General features: G+C 38.0%; 1 protein-coding gene across 6 annotated transcripts in view; it reads right to left on the bottom strand.

Moving 5' to 3' along the window:
- The window catches only part of CNTN6 (contactin 6), a 143617-nt gene that overhangs the window by 63230 nt on the left and 67136 nt on the right, over positions 1-13251 (bottom strand). For all 6 annotated transcript variants that reach the window (XM_040568941.1, XM_040568939.1, XM_040568937.1 and 3 more), the window contains one exon: positions 73-168. In XM_040568941.1, the coding sequence (XP_040424875.1) occupies positions 73-168 (96 nt within the window). The remainder of the gene's footprint in view (positions 1-72; positions 169-13251) is intronic.

The following is a 13251-nucleotide window of genomic DNA, read 5'->3' as shown; positions in this document are numbered from 1 at the left end:
ATAGGCTTCTTCTGTTGAGCTGTAAGAACTGATCTTTATTCAGATTGCACACAACTTAGCTATTCGTCATACCTCCATAGTGTGGTGGAGGACCACAGAGCAGAACCACTCCTTGTCCTTCTCTGACTGACACTGTACTTCTTGTCTTCATTTCAAAATTTTCAAGATCTTGCAAGAGAAGAAGAAAACAAAACTGTTATAACCTATCAGATTTATTCCTAACTATAGTCCAATCTATGCAATACTTCTAGATAACTCAAGAGCATATACATTCAATCATATAATAAAATCTCAGTATGTGAATTGACATGCTGTATGGAAAAATAGCTCATCCAGCCTAGTATCTTGTCCTTTGGCAAAATAAATAAAATACCTATTTATAAAGCACTTATACCCCGACAAGTGAGTTTGTATTACAATCCGTCATTGCAAAGCTAGTGTATTATTTTGTCTTTTTCTAACATCACATTTTATTAGTCTTAATCTGCAGGAATAGGGAAAAAATGTGTTGTTTCCTTTTTTATAGCAATTAAAAGCAGGTGTGCACTTCTATGTACACAAATGGTAATTAAACATTATCGGGACTCTCACAGTGTTTCAATTATGATAAAAGTATGTCATATTTTTAATGAGTCTGTTCTGTCCTAAAGCTGTCTGCAGTAAGTTGGCATGTTTTAATTGACTTGAATCAATTTTATCACTGCTTTTAAAGGGGAGAATGAGAATGCTTTCAATAGAAAATTGTGTTATGGCTTAGGGGATCTGTGTAAAATGTTGATGCCTTGTCTCCCATAGGTGATTTTTATGGCTATAATTTTTTATTTATTTATTTTTTACTGAATCTAACACAGTCTTTTCTGATTTCTCGCATTTCACTAAAATGTGGATGTCTTTCTCAGTCTCATTTGTTTTAAATAATGATTCAGTTACAAGACACGCCATAATGTACTTTAGTCATTTTTTGATCCAGTTCTCACACTAATGAGAAAACTTATTACTTTTGTCAGAGCACTTTGGGAAATACATTCAAAATATGTTTTAATAAAATAAACAATATCAGCTTCATTTTAAAACTCTTGATATCAGTGTGGTGTGCTGCCTACCTTAAGCCTGTTTTATTTACCTTGCTACAGATTCTTGTTTCATGCAATTGTTCCATTTTTCATCAGCTGAGCAACTACCTGATCCAGAGTTCAATAGAAAGAAACAGTTCTCGTTGGTCAAAGCAATAATGATTACTACCTGTACAGGCTCGGCTCTTTATGTCAATATATCAATTTTCTCCCCCTTAGTTGAACTTTACAGAGCTAATTTTTCTTTTCCTCCTCTTCATCTCCTCTATATTGGTCTCCTATGAAGACATTGTCTACTCAGAGGTGACTGAATTGAATTAGGCAGCTGGAGCACCTCCTCACACTGTCATAGCCACAATAGACGGTAGCTGTCGATACACAGGGAAAGTGTTTTAAACTCTGATGTTCTTTTAATTGCCTGCCAGCTAGATCTCTTCCTTGCAGTCTGGATTGTCCAAGAGGAAAAAAAATATATATATATATATATTAGTTTTATTCCATTCTTTAATACTAATGGGCGGGGGGAGGGGGGGAGAGCAATGGTGGATGGATGTAATATGACTTAATAGCCAGAGTTTTGATTCATATGTAAAAGGTCCTTACTTGTCCAATCTGTGTGTGGATTTATTACTTGTTCTGAAAATTCAGTCTGAGAAAATTAATTAGCTTTCTTCTTTTTCTTTCCTTTTGGTTAAATGGTTTCTAAGAAGGAAAAGACCATCACAAAACATGTGGAAAGTTGGTCCCTGGGCCAAATGTCAAGGAATCACCTTGGCTGGCTGGACCAAGCCATGTCTACTGTGGGAGAAGGCACTCAAATTTTCCAATGTATTATATTAAGTAAAAAAAAAAAAAAAAAAAAAAAAAAAAAAAAAAAAAAAGATTGGAAAAATGCAAAACGTGCAGACCTTTCAATTTAGATTCTAACAACAAAAATAATCACGCTTCCCATTCCTTTCTAATATATATATATGCTAATTTTTTGCTAATACAACACAGATTGTGCAGTTCCTAAGAAAGGAAAAAAAAGGGGGGGAGGGGGGGAGAAAAGCAAGTCCAGCGCCACAGTAGCAAATGTTTTCATGACAGTTCAGAATTTACTATAGAATGCTTTATTCTGAAATTGGAATAGATTCTGGAAAGTAATAAGTAGCTGGTAGCAATTCTTAGTTTAATGTCACAATATGTCATCGTATCATTTTATTCATTTAAGAAACTTTGTCACCTGTCCACGTTCCTCCATTAAAATAACAGCAATTATTCATGGTTTAAATACTGAAAAACTGAAAAACTAGAAGTACTTGATGTCGTATGGGTTGCATTATTTTATAGTTAGTAGGACTACTTTTGATTACATGTGGGGAAAATTTGGACATTGTCTTTTTAATCTACACAGTATTAAATTCTGTATGCAGGAGTCTGCTTTCATAGCACATTTATGGTTCAGTTAAACAAAGCAACTCAGCTTTTCCTAGTGCTGGAGAGATTTTCATCCTGTTGTGCTTACAAGTGAATCACAGGTATAGAAAAATAGATACGGAGGCTGATCATTTAATCTATTCATCTGGCCTATGACAGGTACGAGTGTACATATATCCTTCCTAAGAGATACTTATTTAACCTGTTTTTAAAGACCCCTAGGGACAGACATTTCCTTTAGACAGACCATTCCAGTGCTTGACTCTGGACTTCATACTGCATCTTTAAGCAACTCCCACCTCCTGAGATTTAATAGATCTCAACAGGAATGATCTTTCTTCATTTAAGTGTGGTTGGATTTGATAGATAATTGTATAAAATTAATGTATTAAGTGTCTCTCGAATAAAGATTAATTGCATAATAATAATAAAAAATCTCTGAAAGAACAAAACAAAGTAAAATGAGTAAAAATCATAATGGGAGTCATTCTTATTTTGTTCTTCAACTTTAAGGGACCTGTTTTCAGGCAGGCTACATCTCCCATAAAATACTATGACAACTCATTCAGAAGAGATTCAATAATGAGTAACAGAATTGTCTGTCTTCAGTATGTAGCCTGGGATGATAAACAGAGGAATGGTGTGGACCATCAAGAATAATGTTTCTTTTGGCTGGAAGCAGTCTTTTTGCCCAAAAGATTTTTGCTTCCATTTCTCCTCCTCAGTGTGTGTCTGTATTTCCAGTGATTAATTGCAACCTAAAATGTGTTAAGTGTAAAAAAGAACTTGAAGATGAATATAAATGTAATAGCTTACTCTGCTCTTGTTACTCTGAATATCTGGCTGCTTCTCAAAACCACATCTTTTTGTCCCGAGAAGGCATTTACACCAACAGAGCAAACCCAGTCCATCCTCCCTGTTCCTGTTACCTAGCATAACTTCATAACATAACATGACATAACCTAATAAAGCATAATGTTGCTTGTCAAAAAGAGTTTCAAAAGATAGCTTAGATCAGGTGTTTGGCTCACAGTTAGATTGCTAATATGCATTTAGGAATAGTATGACTATTTAACAGATGGTATATTTGCTAACTTCAGTGTTTCTGCAGAGATCTATAAATAAATTATCACCTAGTTCCTCCATAATTCCCCCTATTCTTTGTCTGTATTTATCCCACTTTATGAGTGTCCTCATGCTGCCCTGCTCTATCAGCTACAAGTTTCAACAAAAAAACTTTTTTCACCACCATACACGTTATCAGATTACTGTTGGTATAGCACAATTAATCAGCTGGATGTGATAATGAGGTCATGTAGGCTAAGAAAAATGCTCAGGTGAACAAGTGATTCTCCACAGTGAAGAGTGAAAATATATGGACTCAGCTGTGTGTGGCAAGAAGTCATCATCTGCAGCTGGGAACATTTGCACACCTAAGCAAGAAAGATATGTGCTCAGAGCAAGCAAAACATCTGGTATTTTGTGGAAACTGAATCAGAGAATGACAAGGCTTTCTCTGGTGTGAGAATATTTGAGATGGAGGCGTGCAGCTCCTCACCAGGAGTGAATGCAGGAATGGGGAGGAGTAATGGGCCAGAGCTTTTTTCAGCTGGTGTAAGTCATTAGTACCCCACTGAGGTCGAGGAAATTATGCTGATTTATGCAAGTGGAGGGTATGGCTTGCAAGTCTTCGTTGTAGATATTCAATTACAATAAAAATAGAAGGTGGCAAGAGTAGCACTTGGGTGAGGATGACCATCACTGTATCTGTAGTGAGTACTGAGCTGCCGATGAGAGAAGACAAGCAAACATAGATACGGTGTGGTGTTTACCTGAAGTGATGGATGCTGATCTTTGGAAGCATGTACCAATGTTACAGATAAACATAAATGTTTCTTGCCAAATTACTTCTGTTAATTAATAGGTTCAGAGGTTCAGCCACACCTGAAAAGCATGAGTTTGGTTTTTTTTAAAGCTTAGCACTGACATACACTGAGATAGTTGTTACTCATATAATGAATATATAACTTTTCTAATTTCTCTCCTCCCTCTGCCCCCCAGCTATTATCCACACACCTGTAGTTTTTGTTTTGTTTTGTTTTTCTTCTAAACATAAAACTGCCTTAAAAGTGTTGGAGGGGTACATTCAACTTGCACAACAGCACATGTGAAAACATGAACAGTTTTCTGGGATTAGTGAATTACTTTTTAAAAATGAAAGTGTACCAAGGGAACAAAAAAGTAATCATAAGTAACAACTCATTCATTTCAACCTCCTGATCGTGTGTTTCAAATTCCTTAATCTGTTCAAGAATAGCTGTAGCACTTCCAAACCAGTTTGCTTTAAGAATGAGCGTAGGACATCTTTGCATTACTGAACAGCAAACAAGGAAGCTGGGATATTTTAATATATGAAATTGTTACAGACAATTAGAGAAAGTCCAATTTATCACCTTGCATAATTACTAACAGTTCATCTGAATTAATGTAATTTCATGGTTTCTTGAACTTTTGATTTTTTTCATAAATGTTTTGTCATTACATAATCCCAAATATTATAATTGTAATTACTTGTTATTGAAATGTGCAATGAATGCGAAGGCACTAGATGTAAGAGCACTTTAGAAATTAGCTATGCTCCTGACGACAAATCAATAAACCTCTTCACATTTCTGTGGGGCTATGTCAAATTGTGATATATCGCATTTGCTCCTGTTTCTTTTGCTTCTCTTATTGGATATGATATATTGCAATATGATCAGTGTTACTGGATGTGATATATCACAATATAAATTCTCTTGCAGCAAAATGTGATAAAAATTACAACCTCAGCAGTTTTTAAAAGCAGCTCATTGTTATGATTTGCTATAAGCATTTCTAACACCTGTGTTATGGGCTGATAATTAGTTACCTTCGCTTTCACTTGACTGTAATGAATTAGGGGATCCTTTGGTAGTTCTTGGCTTGAACTCCATGCCTGATTCAGGGGTATAAGGTGTGCTACAGATGCAAATAGAAACAGTAGATTCTTACTGGATCCTTTAAATTATCTAAAAATTCTAGGATATCCCATACTTAGATTTTGCTTTCTTTTTTTTTCTTTTTTCTTTCACATACTTTCAGTTAAAAATACTTTTCAATACAGACTGTGCACATGGCCAACAGTTTGTGATTGTCTGTTTCAGATCACTGTGGAAGACCTCCTGTGCATCCAGCCGTGTCTCTTGTCTCTACTCAGTATTGTACTGAACTGCTTGTTAGGAGATTAGTATAAATCTCTTTTATCTTGGTTACCAATAAGGTGTGCTATGGAAATATCTTTCTCCAAATACCTCCCAAAGGAATGGCTAATCTCACTTTCTTTAACTTTCCTTAGAAAGTAAACTCTTTTGTCAGCTTTCAGAATTGTACCAAACTTGCTAAACAAATCCTCTAACAGTTCCTTTGTCTTGATAATAGTGTCAATACTATTAATCATTTCCCTTTACCATCTAATCTCAATTTTTAAAATGTTCTAATTGATTTTCTATGAATTCAATTCTAAGATTAAGAGATGTGTTATCTCTAATTAAGGTGTCTGAAAGCTTCTTAGCATTTCCCATATCCTGATTTTTAAATGCTTTCATTTTCCATTAAACACCTAATGAGTTCTTCTGCCCCTTCCCTGTTTGAACTGTGTGTTAGCCTCCTCTTTGCCAGTACTGTAGCATCTCAGGGGCTGTAGGACTTGAAGGTGTTTCAGCTGGGTGAGCCTTGGGAACACCTGAATGTCTCCTTTGACCAGGACAGGTTAAAAATGAGCTGTGCTTCTTGTTTCGCTTTAGTTGAGTACCTGTGGTGAACACTGCATCCCATCCTGGTTAAAAGAGAAAGTTGCTGTCTCCTTTCCCCCAAAAGAGGCCAGGAGAGCCTGGTTCCCTGACAGAGCAGCCTGCAAAACCCTGAACGAAATGCACAATATCCATGTCTTGTCCTTTTCCAAAGCTGCATAATCAATCAAAGACCTTCATCAAGGCTCCTTTATTTAGTTAAATTGCTTTGGAGCTTCTAAGGGGAGCGGACCTGTAATTTACACATTAGGATGCACACTGTCCCCAGGTCTTCAATTCAGCTTAAATGGTATGAATAGCCAATCCAGGCACTAATTTTCAAGGTGGGGAACAATAATTTCTGCCATGACCTGATTGTCTTTTTCAATTAAAGAGTGAAAATGCCCTTTACAAAGTAATATCAAGCTTCTCTAGAGGAAAAAGTGGAAGGTCACAATTAAATTAAAGAGGGGGGAGGCGGAATCCTGACTTGGTTTTTGTTGTGTACCAAGTGTACCAAGAAACCAGTGCAAGGGAACATATGCTATGAAGTTGTATTGCTGGTTTACATCTGCTTTTTGTTATTCTTCCCCTCTTAGAGAGTTAGCAGCATAAAATATTAAAGATTTGTTTTGAACTGAACACAGGAATTGCACCGAGCAGCAAGTGTTAATGCAGCCTTAGGGTTCTTAGCCCAAACTCCATCTGCAGGCCAGAGGCAGATCTGAGGATCTGACCCTTTCAAAGGGAGGGGGACAAAAGAAATACATTTTTAATATTTTATTCCTGAACAGTTTACTCACTTGTCACAGCAGAGTTCATTTGTCACCTGTCATCACAGAGTCACTTCACCGTCTGCACGAGTTTTCTCCAGATTGGAGTGTTCTTAAAAGCAGATTTCTCTCTCCTGTCTAAATCTCACAAGCCAGATTTATCCCTACCAGTGCTGCGTGGATTTGACTGATTTACCCCCAGAGATGGCCTTGGCCACGTGTCAAACCACCTCTTGGCAGAGGTGCTAACTCTTATCCAAAAATTGCCTTCTTTTATTTGTGCTTGCCCCTGCTCCCACACAGACCTGGTTTCCCCTCGTTACCTTGCCCCTTTCCTTGGGCCAGCAGCCAAGCCCCGGGCCTGCAGAGAGGCCTAGGGTCCTGCTGTGTGCTTCCACCCAAGCCCCCCACAGTCCCGCTTTGGGATATTCATTTATTTTATAACATTTTCTACTAGCAAGCTAAAAATCTGTGCTCATAATACATACAATAAGAAAAACTGGCAAGGAAAAGGGCTCTATGCACTACTGAAAGAGTGTAATGAGCATGCCCGTGCATACTTCATCCCTTCCCAAATTCCTGCCCAGCACCTCAGAGACCTTGATCCAGCACAGAATTACTTCTTGCAGAATTACTTCGGGTCCCAGATTTACTTTGCTGTCCCCAGACAGCACTGCTTTATCTCACTCATTCCTGCTGCAAAGACTTCCTCTGAACAGGAATTTCAAGATTTACCTGAGTGGTTGATGTAAAGGATATTTGAATGTGAGCCTTCTAAGTGGGTTTTCAGGTGTGGTGCACGTTGTTGTTATTATTATTTTTTCCCCATTAACATTTAGAAATGAAGATTTACAGCTCAGTGCTTTCTCTGTACCAGATGTGGTTTGTCTATTGAGCAAGGTGTCTGTGGCCTTATTCCTTCACACCTTCTAAAGTACCAGTGATACAGTCTATTTCTCCTCCTTGAGCACAAGCTACGGAATAGAGAAGTTTGCCTTATACCTTAAAGCTTTTCTGCTAAACAGGATCAACCTTTGCTGCAAAAATAACTAATAAATTAATTTCATTACTTTTAATTCAAAGGAGTGAGTCATTTATTACAAATAATTTAACTCATTTTCTTTTTTTCCCCTCACAAGCTTCCATCTCTATTTTTTTTTTTTCCTGTCAGACCAAAGAATGAGGAAGCTGATGTGCATGTTAAGGACATTTCATTCAATAACTTATTGAAATTTAAGTCATATTGTCTTTCATGAAAGTATGACAGATAAAAAAAATCACCTAGACTGAAACTACACCTGGTTTTATCCTTCAAAAATATTAAGTTTTATGAATCAGAATCTAGCAGCTTTGGGACCTGTAGATGCTTTGTTACCTACCATATCTCAATCACATATATTGCTTTTCCAATACAACTTGCAGTGTGTTGATTTAGGATAAACACTTTTATAGGAACTACAGAATAGTAAGTAACATATAACTAAAAGATAATCTTCAAATACTTATACATTCCCTATTACTCCTTTATCTGACTAGCTTACTGCCTGTGATGCCCCTTACAACATCTCTGTAATGTACGTCTCCATTTTATAGATAAAGAATTCTTGTCTGAAAGGAGTGAAAGCCTGGTATAGTCTAAGCATAACAGCTTAAGCAACTAAAAATTTGACACTAGTGCAATTCAACCTGATGGAATGAAAGCTTTAACAAAGTGTGCAGATACAGCATAGCCTTGAACTGGCTTGAACCATTTTATGGTGGTTAAATTTTCGGAGAGAGGAAAAAACAGCTTGGGTCTCTGGTGCTGCTTGGTCTGGTGTGACATTAAATAAAAGCAGAATGTTGCAGCCATCAGCTCTAGTTCATATGCTTAACAAGAAAGAGGAGGCTGTGACTGCATTTGATGTCGATTCCCATTAGATAAGATCTGAAAACAGAGTGGACTCAAACCTTTAGGGAATGATGGAGGAAATAAAACCTCTTTATAGAATCATGGAATAGTTTGGGTTGGAAGGGACCTTAAAGATCATGTAATTCCAACCCCCTGCCATGCCTGTTATGTAGACATAACCATATCTTCTGAGTTTAAGATTTCAAGCTGTTCTTTCTGTCTTCAGGAACATCTGGATGTTTACGTAGTCCTATTCTTTTAGTAGCTTTAAAATAGAAATGCTGTTGTCATGCTGCCTCGTACTGTCAGCAAGCAGGGGAACCTGTCCAAGGTTCCTGCTTCATCACTGTTGGATGCTGGTTGATGGCTCCCACTTTTCTTTGAGCCTGTGAGAGTTTGTGTGCACAGACTTCTTTGAAGAAGTAAATACTAGAAATTTCAACAGGCAGACAAACAGATGAGTTGAACATAGTGAGCTCTTGCATCGTTTTGGTCTCTGTGCGAGTAAGCTGCACCACTTAGAGTCAATTCCCTGCAAATCTTTTACTTAAAGAAGCCTTGAAGGAAACACAATGCCTAAATTCAAGGTGGCTGACACTTTACAGTGAAGCATAGCAGGATCTCATAATGGTTTTTTTTTCCTAATTTTGTGCAGAAGAAATGTGAAGGGGTGGGGGGGGGGGGTAGAGAAGAAAATAAAAAAATAAAAAGCCTGAGGCTTCCAGGTCTGCTCCATGGAGAGCATCCATTAAGGCTCTTGATGTAGACCATGGGGAGCTGCTGGAAAGTGCTGGAGCACTAGCACAACGTGTCCATAGCAGTCAGAGCTGATAAATTAAAATTCAGTATCTTTTTATTCCAGGCTGAACTCTGACAAAATATGGGCTTTATTTCCAAGTAATAAACTGAATTCTTGGTATATTTACTATAATTCATTTTATTCAGAAGCTTGCGCTCAACCTGCCCGTACACAGGGAGAGGTAGGTGCTGTTGCGGCAGCTACGTTGGATTGTTTATCTGTGGTAAAGAGCCCAGAAGGTAATTTTGACCTCTAAGCCTATTTAGTGACACAAGGAGAGATGGCGGCAGCATTTCGATCCTCCAGACAAGTTGTGTTTTGCTCTCACTGGCTCACAGGAAGACGCAGACTGCAGGGTGTTGCCAGGATCATCAGGAGAGCTGTGCAAGGCCTGTGCTGTTCTCTGCCTGATGCTCCACTCACCCGCAGGTCGTGATGTGCTTCTGCATTATGTGTAAGTAAACCCCTTCAAGAAAGAAGGTGGTCTTAAACTATTACCTTGTATTTGTAGGCTATAAAATGATATGAAATAGAGGCAGGTCTGTGATTTTATCTGAGGTGTCCCTATAGAGGATAAGGGAACATAGTGCATCAGGGAAAACTTGCTCTTCAGTTAGCAATTTGCCATCCCTGCATCACTTGTCAATACTAAATTGAGAAGCTTATACCTCCTTTTGGGAAGGACAGAAGTTGCAGTGTTCACTCTTTCAATACAAGCTGCAAGCCAGCCTGCTCGGTATGCTGGCCCACATGCAGTGATGAATTAACAATCAGTTTAAAGACCGAGAGAACTTTACTCAAGGTGGTAGTTACAACATCTTGCACACCTTTTAATCAAATACAATTGTTACAGGGGGATTTCTGGACACACACAGTGACACAATACAACCAATGCAGAAGAGTATGTGCCATTTAGACTAAAATTCATGCTTGCCCAGACTTTGCAAATTCAGACTATCTGATCTGATTTAAGTGTATTGATTTTTCCATTTTCTGTTTCAAAGCATATGCTACAAGTAAAAAGGGTTATGACATTTTGAGGCATGCTGTATTGCTTTGTGATGTTTGTGTAATTTGTGTGCAGTCAAAGGTAAATAACATGATGAAATAATCAGATGAAAAGTGGGCTTTCATGCTAGCTGAGCATCTCGCAGACAGTCACTCTAAAAGGGCTTTGCAAATGCCTCCGACTGTCATGATCTAGTAAAGACTAAATAGGCTTGATTGCTTTTAATCTTTCTTCTAAAATGGTTAAATACTAATGATGGATTATTATTTTTCTTTTCAGAATGGAATAACTCTGTCCAGGAGGAATTATTGCCTCTTCAACTTGTTATTTCAGCAAAACTGTGTCTTTTGTCTATCTGACGAAAAGCACTTGAGAGAACTTGGGAGCTTCAGATTTCTTCCAAGTGCTCCAGCGCTGCCAGTCTCAACCACACTGCTCTGAGCACCTTGTCACTGGCCAAGAGGAGAGAGGATGTACATGTTTAAAAAATGCTACTGTGAAAAAACACCAAGCAAAAACCCCTGACCACCCCCAATGGAGACTATGAGAATATGGTTGCAGCCCAAAAATGCCAAGGAAAAATCCTTCCTTGTGGTTAGTCTGTAGCACTGTGGAAAAATTTTAAATAAAAGTGGTCTCATGTCCTCTGTGGTTCAGGACAAAATGACTAATTCTATTAATGAATTTAATTTGTTATCATTGTTTCTGAGAATCCATGTTTAATTAAGGGGACCCAAGGTCTGAGAAGCTGCAATCGCCACAGTTGACGACCAATAAAGGTAGAACAGTTGGGCTAAGAATTTCATTTAAGATCCCCAGCCACCAAAATGTTTTCAATAAATACTAAATTGTCTGGGTTTATGCCTGGAATAGTTATGGATTAGGTTCACATAAGATTCTTTTTCATAGTGGAGTACTTTTTTTTTCCAGTTTGTTTAATTGCACTTCTTATTGCTGCTATGTATCTGTTAATGTCTCTACTATAGACATGTATGAGAACTACAAGAGTTAGTAACCAGCCTGGACAGTCTGTTTTACTGCAGCTAGTTATTGGGATTTCCCTCAAGACCCATTGTTTACATACAGTTACTTTTACTTTAAACTAATTAAATAATTAAAACAAATCCCCTGTGTGCCCGGGATAGTGTTCTGGCTGAAGCAGTATTTAAGCAGTTTTCTATAACAGCTTTTTTTTTTTGTTTGTCTTTTTAAAGGCATTTTAAATGCAATTTAGATGGTCTGCGTTAATAAAAATAGATTTATGCAGAACACCTCATCAATATGCATGTGTATACATCTTGGTGTCATGGAATAGGAGAAATCCCAGTTTTATGTATCCAAATGCTCCTTTAAACCTGATTTTTTTTTTTCTTCCACTAGTTTTGAATGTGGCTGTGATCCTGCTGTTTCTGCCTCTGGCCCAGAGCCACTGTGTTCGTGCCTGGTGACATGGGGAGTTGTCTATGACCTTTCTCCTATGTAGAGTTGAAGGACTACCATGAGCTAGTGCTGTTGATAACAAACGTAGGGACGGGGGAAGCACTGTGTGGGTGGTGGGCTGTGAATTGGGAGCAAAGCTCAGCGCTCACGCCTTGGGGAGAACCCCACTTCTGTGGCAGTCTCTGGCTTCACCGGCTGGGATCTGACACCACTGCTTTTTAACCAGGCTGAAGATCCAGATCAGCAGCTCGAGTTCTTGCAGAACATGTGTTAGCTTTTCAAAATGTACTGCTTGCTGAGTAGCCAGAGACGCACAGGATTTATAGGGAGCTTTCAACTTTATTTATGACAAAACAAACCTTCACCGGGAAGTACGAATAACATAGGGCTGCCATCCTATGTTTCCTGCTAATGCATTTTATGTGCTCTTGCTCTGCTCTCTCTCACTGATGCTGTCTCTCATTTTCAGTCTGTAGCTTTAATAATCTATGCCACTTCCTTCTGTACAATATTCCTTCTGCAGCTTTCATTTGACAGCTCTGTTTTTAATAGAGGATAAGCATGAAACTCCAGCAGAATCTGAAGACATATTTCTAATCTCATACAGCATTTATTTTGCTACTCGGAGAGCTCACTATCTTGAACAAAGGAAAAAGTATTTTTCACATATTGAGATGTACAGTAGGTTTTCATAGGTATAATTAATTCAAATTCCAACTCAAAGTTACCCTGTAGTAAGAAGACAAATACACATGCACCCTGTTACTCAGATAATAGGCTTGATTCAATTATTTATCACGGAGACTGCAATAACATGCCAGTCCTATTCAAGGAAGAGTCCCATTTTGTTAGGTATTGAATGGAAATGTCATAACCTCAACATGCCTGCCTGCCTGGATTTTAAGATACAGCTTGAAGTACGGGGTTAAACAAAGTAGTAAATTAGGTGGCAACATGAAAATAAGAAACAAGAAAATGTTAACTGTGAAATAACTGTTTCAAGGTAGTTTGTTCCACTGTCCTTATCAGGTCATTATA

This window comes from Cygnus olor, chromosome 10, assembly GCF_009769625.2.
Source record: "Cygnus olor isolate bCygOlo1 chromosome 10, bCygOlo1.pri.v2, whole genome shotgun sequence".
Taxonomy (NCBI): domain Eukaryota; kingdom Metazoa; phylum Chordata; class Aves; order Anseriformes; family Anatidae; genus Cygnus; species Cygnus olor.
Note: the sequence above shows the minus strand (reverse complement) of the source record. Positions and strands in the feature narration are given on the sequence as shown.